Below are 17,549 nucleotides of genomic sequence, written 5' to 3' on the forward strand. Positions count from 1 at the left end.
AAGTGGGATGACTTCATCTCTGTGGGTATAACAAAAATCAAGACAGAAAATCTTCTCAAACCCTTCGTGCTCGATTTCAAAGTGACTTAAGGTTTGCTTGTGAATATTCCTTTGGCTCTCATGAGTATCCCGGCAAACCATGGCGTAGCCCATACACTGCCGATGATACGAACCGGCAGTAAAGCCTTAGTGATTGCGTACGCGAGAGCAACTTCAACTACCACTTTGTACCGCCCATCTCCACGATGCCAGCGCTCCACGGCGTCCTCAGATTTGGAGTCCGGGTGTGTTGTAGCCGCATTTGAGGCCTCGCCGTCTTCGTTCTGACCGAAACCAAACCACCCCTTACGTGTGAAGTACCTCTCAAATCGGCCAACTCCATCTTCGACATAGCTTCCAAAGTGGCCCGTTACGTATTCCACTGGCACATAATTGGTGTAATGAAAAAGACCAAATAGCCCTAGCACCGGCACAATCGCTGTAATTTCGTGGAGGATCAAGAATGAAACAATGTGCGAGACTGGAGCGTTGCGTAAACCGCTGGTATATCTTTGTAAACGTCGAGGAAGCTTAGATGTGATGCGATCGATGCGGGAAGCTTGGGTTGACTCAGCGCGAGGATATGAGGTGTTGATGTGCGGGGGAGCGCGAGCACAGAGGCTAGGGCGGCAATTGAAAAATTTGAAGTTGCGACGCATATTGAGATTAGATATCCAAGCTTAGGTGAGGTGCTTTATTGGTAGCGTTGAGTAAATCGAGAGTTTCGACAGTCGTCGTTGAATTCTATGTGGAGCTGCTGACGGCTTGATTTAGCCCGCGCTCCGCGCTGTTCAGGGTAACCAGTTAGCCAAAATGAAATAATCGTCCACTGTGTGCTTTACACTTATCGATCCGAACTTCTTTTGTGCGATTCACTAGCTATTGATGTTAATATATGATATAGTGTGCACCACCCGGGGTTTTATGAAAAGAGTCGTTCCACAATTGCGCTTGTTGTGAGTTATCACATGGTGAGTCTAAGAGTTGGCTTTCGAATCATTCGTTTTCAAACTGCGGTTTCACTCTGGGATATTTGCCAGAATCCAATTTCACTGATACAAATCGAGAAGCCATCTAAACTCTGGATTTCGAATCTGTGGGTAGGTAGTCCCATTCTGCTCAGACATACAATTGAGCGAGGTCATTGAGGTGTAGTCCTCGTTCTTGAAACATCATCGATGATCTCTCTTTCCTGATGAGATATCTCGAACCCCAACAACCTTCACATGACGCGAGAAAACATGTGGTCATACCAAGATATAAGTTTTGAAGGCAGGCAAAGAGCATTGTACACGTCATTTGAATCGGTGTTCTTTCCTCCTCAGTCCAAACCGCCTCCTTGCGATGGGCATGCTCCTGCCCAAGACGCAAGACAATGACCTCAGAAGTCCCCAACAAGGTCCTCAGAATGAGGCGACTGTAGCTGAAGAAGAAGAAGGAACCCAGTCAAAGTTCTTCCTTAGGATATGCTAGGCTTTTTAAGAATATTCTCCGTCTGTTCTCTTCCCCTATCATTTTCATCTTCCTTCATACACATCTGCATCCCCTCACTTCTCACAAACCCTCCAATTTGCTGCCTCAAATCAATCATTCAATCTCAAAATTCTGCAAAGAATTCCCGGCACTGCATTCCTGAAGCAAGCCCTTCATTCAAAAAACATGGTCTCTGTCAAGTTGGCGGCCGTTGGTGCCTTTCTGGCAACTGCCCAAGGCCAAATTCGTCACCCCAATGAGGACCTGATTCTTGCCGACTGTGGCATTGGTGACAACAAAGCCCATCCTGGATGGTCTACTTCTCGCCAAGTGAACTGGTACCAGGACATTCAGTGGCCTGACGATGTCTCCAAGTTTCCCCCTCCACCCGATCTGGAGGTTGAAGTTCCTTACGCAGATGGAACCTACCCCTGGAATCCCAAGGGAACCACCGTCAAGCTGTCTAACGGTGTCGTCTGGACAGCTTACATCAACCCAAGAATCGCTGACGGTCAACCAGCTGGGTCTGCCGTCACCACCAAGGAAGGCGGTCAAGAACTTACCTGCTATGCCTATCGTGGTCGCCCTGTCAGCGCAGCAATCAACACGACTGTCAACGCTGATGCGGTCTGCTTGACTGCCTTTGTCTGCAACCGTGATAATCGCGCCCCTCCTCGCCCCAGTGGCATGGAAAATCCCACTTCTACCTTGGAAACATCTTCTGCCCCGCCTGCCACGACTACATTTGTCTCGCAGCCGCCAGCAACACCTAGTCCCACAGGTGATGAGCCAAACCCTCCAGCTGACCCCAATGCTGGCAAACTATTTGTGTCTATTCTCCTCAGCCCCCGTTTCATCAACTGGCCCAACACTTGGCAAGCCTTTATCGAGAAGTTTTCCTGGGATCGGAACACCGGAAAGTGCGTGGGTGAACCGGCGAAAGGGGACGGCTACACCATTAACATCGACTGTGCTGGCATCCAGATTGATTCTGACTCTCACCTGACACTTATCATGATCAAAGCTCTCCATGACCTTGGCATGAACAGCACATTCTTTAACCAGAACCCAACCGTACCAGGAAAGCGCAACTCCACAGGGGATCATTGGGTGGTCATGCCTGAGTCTTTCAGTTTGCAGGCCATTGATGTTTCTCATCAGAAAACCATCGGCTACCTCGCATACAACACTACATACGACAATTTCCTCACTGGACCCTGCTCGTCTTGCCAATCTGAGCGATTCAACAAGGATTTCTTTGATCCGGTTCTGGAAGCTGTCAAGGGAACTTACCCTCTCTACAACAGCTACAACATTCAGGCCCAGTGCAGTCCGTGGATGGCATGCTGGTAAAATGGGAGGGCAGTGTCTTTCATCTGTATTCTGGGTGTAGTGAGTTTTACGGCATGTGGTGGTCATGTGGCTTATGAGGAATGAGAAAGGGGATGATCGATTTTGGTGGTTCATATGGTATTAATTCCTTCGCTTCTCGATATGTATTTCGACGACTTTACTCTGCTCTATGATGAGCTATAGTTATATCATTCACTACAAGCACAACTGAACTTTGTTAAATCTCGTGACGAACCGAATGACGCCCCTTTTCAAACTAGATGAACATCTCTCCAGGAGGACCCATCACAAGGTGTGTGTCTTCTCACATACAGAAACGAAATCTTGGTTCCTGAACCTTAGTACTTCATAGAACTCGAGCTCCAGTGCCTGAGCATGAGCAACCAAGCCGTGGATTTCCCAGACCTCGAGTCTGCGGCGATCGAGGACAATTACCACAACGACGATGATATGCGCCTCCTGAAGCGATTGCAGGGACGTTGGCGAAAGTTTCACCAACACTGGGACCTAGCAACGAAACAGGAGCTACTGAAGCTCACTGATAACGGGGATATCAAAACGAATCCTACTAACCGCACTATTCCCAGTGGACACAAGTTTTGGAAGAAAAATGTCAACGTGACATGGGCAAAATGGATCGTGATGCGATCACACTACGGGACACATAAATTGAGCAAGTATCAGGCTAAATTGATTAAGGAATTCCCTGGAATTTTCGCAAGTTCATGGGTGTGCCCAACGCAACAGAAGAAAGGGCACGAGATGGCTGTTGACGAGCCCGACGACGGGCCTCTGGAGAAGGATATCAGCGAAGCATTCATATGTTTGCTAGACAACTACATAACCAATTTCCATCGCCAAAGTGGTTCCAAAAATATGGCAGCTTTATTGACAACCTTTCCACCAGAGCTGCGTGAAATGGTTGTCGAGCTACTAGACGCAAGCAGTCTTGATGCGCTGACGAAAACGTCCAACTAATGCAGACAATGTTTTGGCCCTCGATTATTTTGCCACATTGCATTCAGAGGCTCCGAGAAAGTCGTAGTATAAGGCCTCAAGACACTCTTTCGACCATCGGTTCATATTTTGCCACGACCTCTATGACAAGTTCGGCATGTCCATATCGCTGTAAAGGGGTCATGATGAGGTTCTGACGTGTAAAGCCATACTGCATTCTTCTTTTTGGGAGGGCGACCACTATATTCCGATCAACATAGCTATCGGCAAGCATAATATTATTCTTCTTGTTCCCCAGCGACGAGCTGCCGACACTGTTCCGTCAAGCACTTCAGGAGATGCCACATATATCCACCTCAGTCTATGTTGGACTGGCATCCCCCACGTTGCCCGGAAGACTGTCGCGAGGCCTTCGCTGTTTGACAGCCGACAGAGCCATCTAAATAAGCAGAAAGCCAACGTAGGAAAGTCTACGTGTAGCCTGGGACATCTCATCACGCAATAGTGACGAAGAGAGCTTTTACCATATAATTCGCGACATTTGTGCCCCTGGATCACTAGAGTCACTGCAAATCCATGAAGATATCGACCGAATCTTCATGAGTCTCATCCGAACCGTAAGATTTCGGAATGTCAAGGGTCTTTTTGCCGTTCTCAATGAAGACAGCTCAGACTGGAGGGTAATGCCGGTCAGAGCCTTGAATGGGCTTATCGCCCGTACATGTCAGGGGCTTGAATGGCTGGTTCTAGGTCACAAACACACTCTATATGAGGTCATATACACCAGGTGAGGCTTTGTGCTACATCCCGTCTTGCTTGCAGACCTTTGTACTGTAAGTTTCTGATTGATGGGGGAAATAAAATATCATTATTGATTCATGGCTGACCATTGTTGTTTCTAGGACGTGTACCTCGAGGCTATGCCCGTCGTGCTAAAGAAGGACTTCGAATGCCTAACACACTTAGCTATTGCTCTTCGCCAGGGCACACTGATCGATGGGATCAAATTTCAAGGTCTTTCGTGTTCAGTGGCGGACATGTAGATATATGAATGGTACATTCGTCTGCTACATTTCATTATGAATTGTGTTCCCCATCTACAACAGCACTTTTGTTCTTTCTATTATACAAACCCTTCTCATATCTACATTAAGCTTCATTCCTCATTCTCCATTCCTTCACTCTCTCCTCTTCAACCTCGACCGCCTAGTCCTTGCCCTTCGCTCTTCATCGCATACCCCTTTCATGCTATTGACTCAAACTCTATATCACTTTTCAAGTCCTTAAGAACTATGAGAACCCTCTGATTCTTATCATCTATTCAGAATGTCCAGTCAACATCAGGATATTACCCTTGAACCCACTGGCTTGGTTTATACTACTGAACAGGACGGCCGAGTTCGACGTTCTCTCATCCGTGTAGAAAAAGGCGTCGCTGCCTCAGGGCGAAGACTTCCAAGCGGAAGTGGCGTCTGTACAGGATCTCCTGGCTCTCATCTCACGGACCCCGAGAAGGAGATAGATGGCGTTATCCTGTGAGTCCTCAGACAACCATCGCGCTCTAGCAAGACTGAGCGTTCTACTTGCCTCTATAGGAGCCAGCTAGGAATTGTGGTGGGGCTCCTCCTACCTCTCAACTGCCAGACCCCGGTGGATATCAACCTCGTCGGGACCTTCGATGCTGGGACAGGTCACGTTGTCCCGTACCAAGCCGGATGCTTGCTTTTCATTCGTCCTCCATGGCGTAACAATGGAGAGTTCCATGTTCTCTACAAGAACGACGAGCACCGGCCACTTCGGCTTTCAATGAAACTTCTCAGGACGTCGGCCGATCTCATCTACTACGACGAGTGGACGACCTCCCCCAAGGGTCCGATGAAGTTGGATTCAGTTCCGAAGAAGATCATCAGCTTCTAGAGCGAGTAAATGAGAAGAGGGGGCCCCGACCGGATGGTGATCGATAATATACCAAACACGAGAACCGCCAGTAAGGCCATGATGTTCAATTCCGCGGCACGGGGTCAATTAATCATCTGATCTTTTGGGATGGGTTTAGGATGAGTTTAGCATAAGGTAGCCTAAATCATCATAAATTTAGGACTAAGCTTCCCTAAGTTTATGTAATCCTTATGATATGTTGAGCCCTCAGTTGCATGTTCAGAGGCAGTCACGAAACCTGATGAGGGCAGTTACAAGATAGCATTAGAGCTGGAAATGTCACCAAGATTTCAAATGTAAATAGCTGACCTAACACTGACTGAAACTATGTAAAAGTCTCCTTGTTGTTAGGACAGGACACTCAAGCTCATGGTGTGGTTAGTTTATGATTCAAGAGCCTTTGTGGCATTTTCTGCACACAAGTCAAAGTTATTATACATTTCTGTTGTTCTCTGAATTCATTCCTTACAGTTTAAAACTGATTTAAAACAGCAGAATGGAGACACACAAGAGTGTAATAACTGCTAATTAGTATACCAACATGTTCAACATCAGCGACATACAAATATCAGCATCGCCAATATGCTTCACCCCATTTTGTTTGGTCATCGTATTACAAATATGGGGGTTATGATTAAGCAGTTGACAATCCTTATCAAAGATATACATTCTCTGCTGGTAGATATGCAAAAGGGAAGACTGGACTTGCACACACAACGCTTGTCTAAGGGAACTCGACAGACCAATGGACTAAGTGGGTCATGATCCATTGAGCTCTCCACAGTTTGCCCAAATGGTCATAATGGTCAAAACCAGCGTGGATCCTCAACAAACACATCCGGTGTGGTGTATCGGTTTATCATTCCGCGTTTTCAATTGCTCTGCAATAAAAGCCGCGGCGAGCGGGGTTCGACTCCCCGCACCGGAGAATTCAGCGAGCTCAGTATGAGTTCTAGATCTTTTTGTGATGTTTTGCAATTCGTGGTGATCCATATTGACCATTTCCAGAGCCAGCGGGTGTTTTTAGCGATATGTTCCCTCCTCAGCGTCAAACCAGCTTACTTGCAGGCTTTCTTTGTTGGATTGTTTATAATAATCCTGATCAATGAATTACTTTTGTGTGAAATTTTGTCTTTGAGGTTCTTTTGAGTTTCGCTGGTAGAACACCCTCAACCACTCAGTACTATCTGAGAGGTCAAACCATTTCTAGCAGATACGAATCCCATGATAACTATGAATCCCCAGCTTGTATACTACAGTAGGATAGCTTCGTCTTACTCTGTTTCTCATCATGTTTCACTGCCCGGTCAGCTTCGCTCATAGAATCGAAATCGGCGGACTTGCACAAACATGGCAGTTACGTGTTTTCATCAATGCCAGAATTTCTGACAATCCAGTTCAGTTTCCCAGCTTTCAATTTGGCCTCATTATTGCTCCCCGTGTCATATCCATGGTTCTTTGGCATCTGCCAAAAACGGCAAAAGACCGTCGACGCCGAAATAAAATTGTGGGGCGGTCCGTATCCCGGGATCCCCACTAGCCGTCACCTTCCCTCCACCTTGTCCGAAACGTACCTTCCTTCCGCTTCTCTGAGTCTATCCCAACAACATCATTGCATTTCTTGTCTAACGTCTACAACAACGTCGATTTCTTAGATTACATCCTTTCTTTTTCGTCACTGGCTAGCATAGGTGCTCCCTCCTGTTGTCACACCCCGCATCATGACGTCTACCGCCCACCGCCGCCTACTCCAAGAGTATCGCGCCCTTACCAACAACCCACCAGAAGGCATCACCGCCGGCCCCATCTCTGAAGACGACCTACTTCACTGGGAATGCCTTATTCAAGGCCCTGAGGGTACACCCTTCGAGGGCGGCGTCTTTCCTGCGGAGCTCAAGTTCCCAAAGGACTATCCGCTTGCCCCGCCATCAATGAAGTTCCTCGCCGATGTGTGGCACCCAAATGGTTCGTCAACTCTTCACTCTTTCGCATGCTCATACTAACTTTCTACAGTGTACCCTAGTGGTCTGGTATGCATTTCGATCCTTCACCCTCCTGGTGACGATCCCAACCATTACGAGCACGCATCCGAACGATGGTCACCTATTCAGTCTGTCGAGAAGATCCTAATCTCTGTCATGAGCATGCTCGCCGAGCCCAACGACGAGTCTCCTGCAAACGTTGAGGCAGCGAAGATGTGGCGTGAGCGGCGCACCGAATACGAAAATAAAGTCCGCGAGGGTGTCCGAAAAATGCTGGGTCTATAACAGGTAGATACTTAGTAGCAAGGAGTATTGGCGCACATCTTTGACACGGCGAGGTATGGCATAGCATGGTGTTCGGCAGCGGTATCGCCGCCAAATAAAATTCATATACTCATCCCACATCTGTCTCAAGACACGCTTCTAAGTGAACGCTCTACAAACTCCCTCCCTCATGCTCATGCATAGATCATAGTCCATTGTCCGCCTTAAACTTATCCCAGCTCTCGTTGAGAGTGCTAAACACTAATCCTGCGATCAACCTAACCTCGGTACTTGCATCTTGAGGAAGCTGCGATGTGTTAAAAATACGTTAGACAGGGTATTGTGTGATATAATGCTTACCTTGTCAGGATGTGTCTTTGCGATAGCTTTCATATACGAGATCTTGACCTTATTGTTCATAACTAATTCGTGCAAACCCACCTTCTTCCATCCACTGTTCTCCCACAGTACGCTATCAAGGCTAGCAAGGAGAGCCCGAATATTGTCTCGTTTTCCGTCGCGCCAGGCAGATACCTTGGCATCGACCTTCTCCGAGAGCACAAACTTCTCGTCATCCTCCTTGGCTGCAGCCTCATTTGCCTCGCGAAGACGCGTAACGGCCTCGGAGCTCTTTTGAGGTCCAAGACTGGCCGTTGCGGAGGGTCTAGGCCGAGGTTTGGCGGCTGCTGGCTTCGGTGCCGGCTTGGGCTTGGGCGCCAGAGTGTTCTGGCATCTCTGTCGACCCTTAATGGCATTCGATCCACCAACGCCACTTTCGACACACAATTGCCAGACCGCACTAGCATCACCCCATTTCTCCATCTGTTCTAGAGCCTCTGCTTTCCTACTCAAGGCCTTACCGTAAAGGTCTTTCAGGTCTCGGTTTTCGTCTACTCCATTCTCATTCTTCACAGCCACCACTTCTCCTTGACCATTGCCAGGACCGATAAGCTTGAGTGCACTATCGGCATCTTCGACAGCCTGCTTGGGCTCTCCGGTCTTTAGCGCAGTCAAAGCACGATTGCAGAGGAGGAGGATGGCAAGAGGATGTGTCGGTGGGACAGCTGATAGCGAAGACGAGTAGGATGAATGGGCAGCAGCATAGTCACCTCTCTTGAAGTGAGCTGTGCCTTGAAGGCGGTGCTGTGTAGAGGTTTGAAGCGCGACAGGGCTGATAGAAGGGATCTCCCGAGCTGGACGTGGTGATGGTTTTGAGACAGGTGATGGTCTCTTAGCCTGTGGAGTTGGTCGAGGAGAAGGCTGAGCGGGTCGTGAAGGTATAGACTGGGATGGTTTAACTTCTTGAGAGTTAAAGAGTAAATCTGCTTCTGGTTCCGTTGGCTTCGGTGGGGGCGCTGGCGAAGAGGCCTGTGAAGATGTCTTATTTCTCCTATTGGGGCTTCTATATGTAGAGATCTCATCATCTGCCGCCAGTCTGTTGAGCCGCGATTTAGAATCAAAAGCCGATGTCGGTGGTGGGGCCTGCTGTTGCCATCGAGGTGCTGGACTGGCACGACTACCAGCAGAGTGAGCGGGTGATTGTCCTCTCGATGTCTGAGGAGTAGCCCTCTGCTCAGTAGGTCGACTGTTAGTCCGACGAGGCTGGGGACGGCCACCAGCTTCAAGCATAATCGCTTCGTCTGTAGCGTCTGCTCGTGCCTTTCCTGTGCTCTGAGATCTGGACTGTTGCTGTGCTTCCCGCATCCACTTAGGTTGGCTTGGGTCGCCTTCTTGTTGGAAATCAGCGACAGCCTGCTGCATCTTCTTCTGTCCGGTCTTCCAAAGTGAGTTGGCAGTCTTGAAGAGACTGTTACCCATTGCAGCAGCTGTCTTTGCCAAGTCCTGATCGCCTGCTGCAGGCGACCTGCGATCACCTCTTGGAGGACGGCTTCCGGGCCTACTAGAACTAGCAGACGAGGGTTTCCCCTGCGCCTGTTCCTTAGATTTTCGATGCGCCTCATCCAGAAGCCAATTGACCGCAGCTTGAGCATTGTAACCGTCACCACTCTCAACCAAAGCACGTCGGGCATCGTCAGCGGAGAATCCATAGTCCACAAGTTGTGCCACAGCTCGATCAAAAGGATCCTTGTTGACTCGTGGTGTTCTTTCAACATACTGCTCACGTGCTGGGATGGCTTCCTCTTCAGATGAGCTTGAGTCTTCGTCCTCAATAGGCTTTCCAGGCTCCGCATGTGGTCTGCTGGCTTCCTGTTTGCGTCGTACCTCCTCAACTGGGCGTGCAAGATCTCCCAAAAAGTCGTCATCATCTGCCAATTGAGTAGACGTCGCAGGAGCAGCAGTGGGTTTCATCTGGTTCAGGCCAAAGGGATCATCATCTTCAACTCCAAAGGCGCCTCCATTAGCTCCTTTTCCGTCGGGATTCCATGCACTGGGGTCGTTCAAGTTAATTGGCGCAGCTGCTGGGGCGCCATTCGCTGGAGTTGATCGATGCGACTCAGGAGGGGGGTAATAACTCGAATTGTCGACTTTGGTATCCTTATTAAAGGCGGCAAAGAGGTCGTCGTCGTCGACTTTTGGCGTGTTCGAGATAGGTGGTGGTTGTAAAGCAGGGCTCGTCGATGCACCTCTGTTTCCGAGTGCATCCCAGAACTGTCCATTACCAAACTGGGCCTCCTGTTGTTTCCTCCTCTCCTCTTCCTTCTGTCGCTTCTCAGCCTCAAGTTGCGCTTGTCGCTCAGCCAAACTCAGGTTCTGCTTCGACTTTGCAGGCCCAAAATTCATCAAATTGCTGAAACTATCCTGCGATGGCTTCGTCGGTGCAGGCTTTGGGGCCACGGATCCAGAGCCCTGTGTGGATAGAGGCGTGTTACGGCCTGAGCCCAAAGGGGATGGTGTTGGTCGCATAGGCGCGAACGCTGAGTTCATAATAGGCGGCTTCGGTTGGCCGCCGGCTGGTTTAGAAGACCAATCGAGGCCTGAGAGGTCGTCCATCGTGAAATATCTGGTATGTTACGGGAAATACTTAATCATAGTACGAGAAGTGAAGTAGTTGTCTGTTATCGCAACTGCGAGATGCGACCCCAGCCAGGGGCCGCATTCGGATGTGGGGTTTTGTGTGGCTGTGCATGGCTTGTGGCTTATCACATGATTCTGTAAGGTACAGACGGATCAGGTTCAGAGCGTTCGCTGACTCCTGTTTGCTTGGTGAAATCGATTTAAGTAAAACGATCGTACTTTCAAGCAGAGTCTGTATATTCAATTAGATGCCTCACCTCAAGGTCACTCTGACGAAGGAACGTATTAAACTTGGCGAACCACTGTACTCGCAATCCCAGCAAGCCATGTTTGAAAGGAAAGACCTTGATTGATTGATGTTAACAGGCCACTGTTGCCTCTCACACCAGCCGCAGGTTTACTGAAAAGAATGGCAGGCAACTACTGGCCAGTCCGAAAGGCATGCAAGACTGATGAGGCCCGTAATAATGTACTCCGGACGAATAAGTGTCGCCATTGACAAAGCTTTTTCACTTACACACCATGCATCGCCTACCCTGCACTACTCTGAAGGTTGATTTGGTCAACACCGTCATGATTCGCAAATGTACGATATTAAAGGGTTGTCGGTGTAAGTGATAGCGAACAAGGCACGGATGTCGATGTGAGCCACGAGCCGAATTGTCATAGCGTCATTTTTGATCCATATCAACGCTGCCTTAAGGATAGAGAAGGCCGCGGATTTATGGTCATGAAAGCAGTTACAATATTGCTAGGATCCTATAATTTAACACTGCATCCTATTACACTTATGTTCAGTTGTGTTATCAATGATGTTTCGTGATGAAACGAGGCGATCGTATCCAAAATGCCCAAACAACGCGGATGTTGAGCACCAGGACCTGTTCTCAAATTAGATCGTACCATCGTTACAGCAGCTATGGTAGTGCCAGTAAATAGAACAACTAAGGAGTTTTGGGTGGTTCTGGACTATCTACTGTTGTAAATGGGCATGGCGCTGGTTCAACGAGCTTTGAGGCAACCGAGAAACATGGTCCCGACTGTACTGCCATCCAGAAAACTCACTCTGATCAATGAGCTGAAGATTTGCAGATCAAGTATTCAATTCACGCCTGTATACGTAATTGCAATGTCGATTCAATAATGCCTCGTGCTGGCACTCAATGTCAAGGGAGATTGGACAATTAAATCATACTGTAACAGATCTACGTTAAAGCGTGGTCTTAGCAATTGGAGGGAGCGAAAACTAACTGACTGGTATGAACATTGAACAACCAAAGCGTAGTGATCGAAATCTCCCAAAAATTCAAAACCAACAAACATAGCCAAGGAAGCCAAGATTCTTAAGTTGAAAGATATTAATTATGTCGGTCTTTATTTACGATATTTACAGGGTCACCACTTTTGCTAACTAATTTCAGAGTCCAGACTGAGGTCATCCCGCCGTTAAACGACCAACGCCACTCTCGATTATGATAGGGGTTTGGGTGGCAGTGAGGAACAGACAGCCTTTGATTGGCTGGTATCGGAAGTGAAACCCGTTTCAGGCATCTTGGCCCCCTGGATATAAATCCTTATGCAAAGCAAATAAATGTTTGGGAATTTACAACGTTGAAACTCTCGTGGAAACATGCCAACGAAACAGACAAATGACGATGAACACCCAGGACCTGTAGATCATGGCCATCAATCAGCTCTCCTTCAGGGAGGTTTGAGGTTTCGCTCGTTACCGCTGAGAAAACCCCTTGTCTCTCCCTTTGTCTTTGAGGTTTGCACCCTTGCCTCGCTCACGACACTAGCAAACCAGCCACCCGCAAACTCGACGACACCCAATCTGAGACAATTTACCAGAAGCAGTCCAACGGCGTCATAGTCACACAGATCATGAGAGAGTAATTAGCGACCGATCTAACCGTGAAAGACCAGCATGCCCTAGCCTTCTCTTTAGTGTGTAATAGAATGCCGTACGAAGGAGTTCTTGGCCATTCGATGTTATGCAATCATTTAAGCAATTGTGCACGTGGTGGAGCCTGCGCGACTCTGCGAGGCGCAGGAATCCAATCAATGTTTGGTTGAACAGTGAAGATCTGTAGATTCCAATCTGGAGAGTTGCCCATCCGTTGTGATTGACAGGAGAAATGATGGAAGCCCAGACCTTCTGGCGCCGTTCGCAATGGGACCCGATGCTGTGTACAGGCTCTGATTCGGCAACTCTTCTGCCGAGACGTCCCCTGGGTTTGCTGGTGACTGGCATTATCCAGGGACAGCATTGGAGATCTCCATGTATTCATTCCGACCACCAACTGCTGGTGCCTTGTACCTGCATTTATCGCGTGCCGTTCATCCACGGAGAGGTATTTACGACATGCTATTTGCCCCTACCAGCGCTTACAACCTTCAAGATCGGCCAATGGCCCCAGAGGATTCTTCTTAGTTCGGTATCACGACGCAAGACCACTCTAGTACCCCTGTGCGTTATAGGTTGACCCTTGGAACCAATGCAATTTTGACTGCGACACAATCAAGCTATCCCCTCCTCTCTCAGAAGAGAAATGTTCCGTTGAGTGCCAAGATGAATTGAATTGCCCCCTGGGCTAGAACCAAATACCCCATGCTCTTTGCTTTGCCTGTCAATGCCATGTTCTAGCGGCGTGTGCTCCCACTTTCGCGGACGATCGTCCTCTCCATTCTCCATCTTTCCAGCTGAGCATTTTCTCTTGTTATTCCATTCCTTTTCGATTGCTTTTATTCTCGGGTTTTATCCATTCACTCTTTCGAAGTTCGGGCTGGCTCGCTTCACACTCATTCAGCTCTCTTTTCCGTCTCGTTGACGTTCGTATCTACACTCTTTTTTGGTTTCGACCCTACACACGTTCCTTGCGATTCTGCCAGTTCAATCTCATTCATTTATCATTCAAAATCCCGATTATCTGGTTCCTGTATTGTGCAGAGTATCGACGCCTCGAGATATTGAAAGGTGAAGCGTTTTGCGAAAGGAACGCAACTTACAAGACTCGGGAGAACCACGATTGCATCACAACCACTCCGTTGAATAACTTTACCTGGATCTACCGAACCTTGTGAAAACCGTTGATCGTCGAGTCGTTACAGAAAACGGCAGGTTGACATAGGCTCCAACGGTTCCCTAAAGTTTATCAACGAGGCTTGTTGACTACTCATTTTGAAAACGGCTTTCATCTGAACTGTCGGCATCATTGCTCTCCATTACCGAGACTCTTCTGGTTCAGTTTAATTGAATTTCTGCCAAAAGCTTCCCGAAGCGTCTGTCAACCACTTTACGCTGAGACAAGTCCACCGATTGTGCGGTAGTTGGCGTCCGTAAACCGGAAGCGGCACCATTGGACAAAGCATTATTTGTCCTTGATTCAATCCAGCACCATCAAAGCCCCGGGTGGCTCAATCCGGCAGTGTGGCAGTGACCTCGACGTTGAGATCTGAACCACGCGTTGGAATTCAAGGTCTCGGATTCTCAGCGGGGCTGGCCAGACTATTCGCAAGAGTGCGACCGTCGAGCAATAAAGGTATCCCCAGCCATCACAACTTTTGGTTTCAATATTTCCTCTTTGGTCCCTACTTTCGTTTCTTTTTGAATCAATATTGTTCGGAAAGGGAATTTCGAGGATTACAGAAACTCATCATCTATTTGACTGAAACTCCACAAAACGCTGACGGTGAGTACACTTCCACACTTCCACTTATACCCTCACTTCACCATGATCGGAACTCGACTCCAACGACCCCAAAAAGAAACATCTGTATTTTTAAAATACACAGAGAACATAATTTTGCTCATATCTCATCGGGGAAATGGCCTTTGAAAAATGCCTCTTTCTCATTTCGCGCATTGAGCCGTACCTGCGGCGGCTATCCGCTGCCAGCTGGCTTCCGCCTGAGTCCCTCCTTCCGTTTGATGCTCGAAAGCAATGCTCTTTTCCTCCTTTATCAAATCTGGACGATTGCTTGCACTTTCCTTTAGACATACACCTTATTCTTCATCATCACAATTCTGACATCTCTCATTCAGATCGCCTCGTTGCATCGTCCACTCCTTCAAATATCGCCTCTCGAAGGCTGAGTTTCAAGCCTGAATAGGCCAATACCATCAAGATGCTTAAATCACTCGTCACTCTTTCAGCTGGGCTAGTAGGTAGCGCCCATGCTTTCTGGCGCATGGAGTGTCCCGGCCGTGTTGGACTTGCCCGTATTGATCCCATCGTCAATCCTGGCACAGTTTCTAAGCATGCCCACGCAATTCATGGGTCTTCCAGTAAGTCATGAACAATAAGACCTTTCCGGTGCTATTATACAGCAAGCAGCAGGGCGCCTAAAGACCTTCGCTAATATCGCATAGACTTCGCCGAAACTGTCACCACCGAACAACTCCTAGATGCCGATTGTACATCGTGTCGAGTAACACAAGACAAGTCTTCTTACTGGCATCCTGCTATGTATTTCCAAGATGGCGACTCTGGAGAGTTCGAGCTTGTTCCTCAAGTGGGTGGTATGCTTGCGTAAGTGCCTTTTTAAGAATACCAGAAAGCAATATCCATGATCCTGAATGGTCAAACACAACGAACTTGAAGCTAATGCTCTATAGTTACTACCTCCTCTTTGGAGATAACGTGACAGCTTTCCCCCCTGACTTCCGAATGCTAGCTGGTTCAAATGACAGAAGAAGCTACACCATCGGTGATCCAAGCAAGCCAGACCCGGAGAAGTCTATGTGGCAAGCTCTCGGTCAGACCACGCAAAGCGATCTAGCTCAACGGGCACTCGGGTTCAACTGTCTGAACTACCAAAAAGCCCCCGAGGGCACCCTCTATCGTCACTACATGCCTGATAAGGCTTATCTCGATGCGAACTGTGCTGATGGCATCCGTCTTGAAATCATGTTCCCATCGTGCTGGAAGGGTGGTGATGCTGTTGACAGTCAAAACCACAAGGACCACGTCGCATTTCCCGATCTCGTTATGACAGGCACTTGCCCTGAGGACTATCCTGTCCGCCTACCTAGTCTCATGTATGAGGTCATCTGGAACACAGCCGCTTTCTCCGATCGTAACGGCCGCTTTGTCTTTGCCAACGGAGACACTACCGGTATGTTTAAGCTCATGTCTCATGATAGTACGCGTTTTGACCTCTTTTATTAGGCTACGGTTTACATGCAGATTTCATCATGGGCTGGGAGGAAGAGTTCCTTCAGAATGCCATCAATACTTGCACCAGCGAAACAGGAAGAATCGAGGACTGCCCTCTCTTCGACGTTGTTAGCGAACAGAAGGCCACCTCATGCGAGATAAAACTTCCCAAAGCTTTGGCCAACGAGGATGTGAAGGGTCCTATGAAAGAGCTGCCAGGCGGCGATGGAGTTACTTATGGAGATGGCTCTGACGTCGAGCAGCCTGACCCAACCGATGGTGCTCATGCACCCACATTGACTTACTCACCTGGCGACCGACCAGAGAACTCTGCCTCGCCTCTTCCTGGTCAAGTTTTCAAGGTGTCGTCAGCCTATGGGGCTGTGGCTCCTGGCGCAAGCTCCGAGACCACTGCTAAAGATGTTCCATCATCCGTTGAACAGAAGCCATCTCTGTCCACGGATGAAGTCCTCATCCCCACAATTGCCGCTGGAGATGTGGGCGCGGCTGCACTCAAAGAGTCTACGATTGCTGAGCCTCTCCCAGCTTCGGCACCTACAACCACCCCAGCACCGGAACTGCAGCCTGTGACAGACACAAAGAGCTACTTCAGCACACAGTTTGTAACAAACGGCAACCTCGTGAGCAAGATCCTCTGGGACGAGGAAGTGGTCTATGTGACCGATCTCCAAGAGGAAGTTGTGGTTGTTACTGTTACATCAACTGCTGTTGTCGCACCCTCAGCGGCACCAGCCCGGAGGAGACGCCGTGGAGCTCACCTCCATGGGCATGGACATCGATATTTCTAACATTAAACAATGGGATTTAAAAGGAAAACAAAAAAGGACAAAAACATTTGCTTCTATTGTCTGGCTGGTTCCAGGTGTTCGTATGTTATGCATGGTTGGAAGAGGAGCATTTGGCTTGGAGGTTTTTTTTCTTCATAGGAGGACAATGGCAGCCCACGAGTTTGGGAACATGTATGTAAACTTAGAGAGAAACAACCTGCTACAAATACAGGAATGATGAATGACCATAACTCGTACAGCCAATTTCGAGGATTAATCTCCCTGGTGATTACGTATTTCCGATCTTCCCAGCTGAAAACTGTGTGATAATCCATATATTTTCCTATTGGTTTGAGGCAGGCCGCAACTCTACGGTTTGCCGTACACATTATGGTCATATGCCTGTCGAAATGACGAATTTATCCAAGGTTTCTTGAATCTTCCGAAGCCAAGATGGTACAGCTATCTTAAGAGTGTCGTGAAGCTGGTGTCGTGGTTTGCTGAGGCTGGAATGGGTTACACCTAGCAACACATTCCTCATGATATTGAACTGAGACCCTGGAAATAACCTCAGCGAAAACGTCGACACGCAATTCAAGAATTAAGATGAAAGCGGGCTT

General features: G+C 48.3%; 5 protein-coding genes and 1 non-coding gene across 6 annotated transcripts; 5 read left to right on the forward strand and 1 right to left on the reverse strand.

Moving 5' to 3' along the window:
* Positions 1–1,698: 1,698 nt before the first annotated feature.
* J7337_006645 (uncharacterized protein) lies at positions 1,699–3,843 on the forward strand (the record flags this gene model as incomplete). Its single annotated transcript, XM_044824307.1, has 2 exons — positions 1,699–2,842; positions 3,218–3,843. The coding sequence occupies 2 exons, from the start codon at positions 1,699–1,701 to the stop codon at positions 3,841–3,843; spliced, it is 1,770 nt and encodes a 589-aa protein (XP_044679964.1).
* Positions 3,844–5,148: 1,305 nt separating this feature from the next.
* On the forward strand, positions 5,149–5,739 carry J7337_006646 (uncharacterized protein; the record flags this gene model as incomplete). Its single annotated transcript, XM_044824308.1, has 2 exons — positions 5,149–5,357; positions 5,418–5,739. 2 exons carry the CDS (start codon positions 5,149–5,151, stop codon positions 5,737–5,739), a joined length of 531 nt encoding a protein of 176 aa, XP_044679965.1.
* An 858-nt stretch (positions 5,740–6,597) lies between these two features.
* Positions 6,598–6,688, forward strand: J7337_006647. Its single transcript has one exon. It is a non-coding gene; the product is annotated as a tRNA-Glu (tRNA).
* Positions 6,689–7,481: 793 nt separating this feature from the next.
* UBC7 (Ubiquitin-conjugating enzyme E2 7) lies at positions 7,482–8,027 on the forward strand (the record flags this gene model as incomplete). The annotated part of the gene is made up of 2 exons (XM_044824309.1): positions 7,482–7,725; positions 7,774–8,027. 2 exons carry the CDS (start codon positions 7,482–7,484, stop codon positions 8,025–8,027), a joined length of 498 nt encoding a protein of 165 aa, XP_044679966.1.
* Positions 8,028–8,211: 184 nt separating this feature from the next.
* J7337_006649 (uncharacterized protein) lies at positions 8,212–10,958 on the reverse strand (the record flags this gene model as incomplete). Its single annotated transcript, XM_044824310.1, has 2 exons — positions 8,212–8,313; positions 8,367–10,958. The coding sequence occupies 2 exons, from the start codon at positions 10,956–10,958 to the stop codon at positions 8,212–8,214; spliced, it is 2,694 nt and encodes an 897-aa protein (XP_044679967.1).
* Positions 10,959–15,110: 4,152 nt separating this feature from the next.
* J7337_006650 (uncharacterized protein) lies at positions 15,111–16,950 on the forward strand (the record flags this gene model as incomplete). The annotated part of the gene is made up of 4 exons (XM_044824311.1): positions 15,111–15,270; positions 15,355–15,514; positions 15,601–16,100; positions 16,154–16,950. The coding sequence occupies 4 exons, from the start codon at positions 15,111–15,113 to the stop codon at positions 16,948–16,950; spliced, it is 1,617 nt and encodes a 538-aa protein (XP_044679968.1).
* Positions 16,951–17,549: the final 599 nt, after the last annotated feature.

Source organism: Fusarium musae, chromosome 5 (genome assembly GCF_019915245.1).
Source record: "Fusarium musae strain F31 chromosome 5, whole genome shotgun sequence".
Lineage (NCBI taxonomy): Eukaryota > Fungi > Ascomycota > Sordariomycetes > Hypocreales > Nectriaceae > Fusarium > Fusarium musae.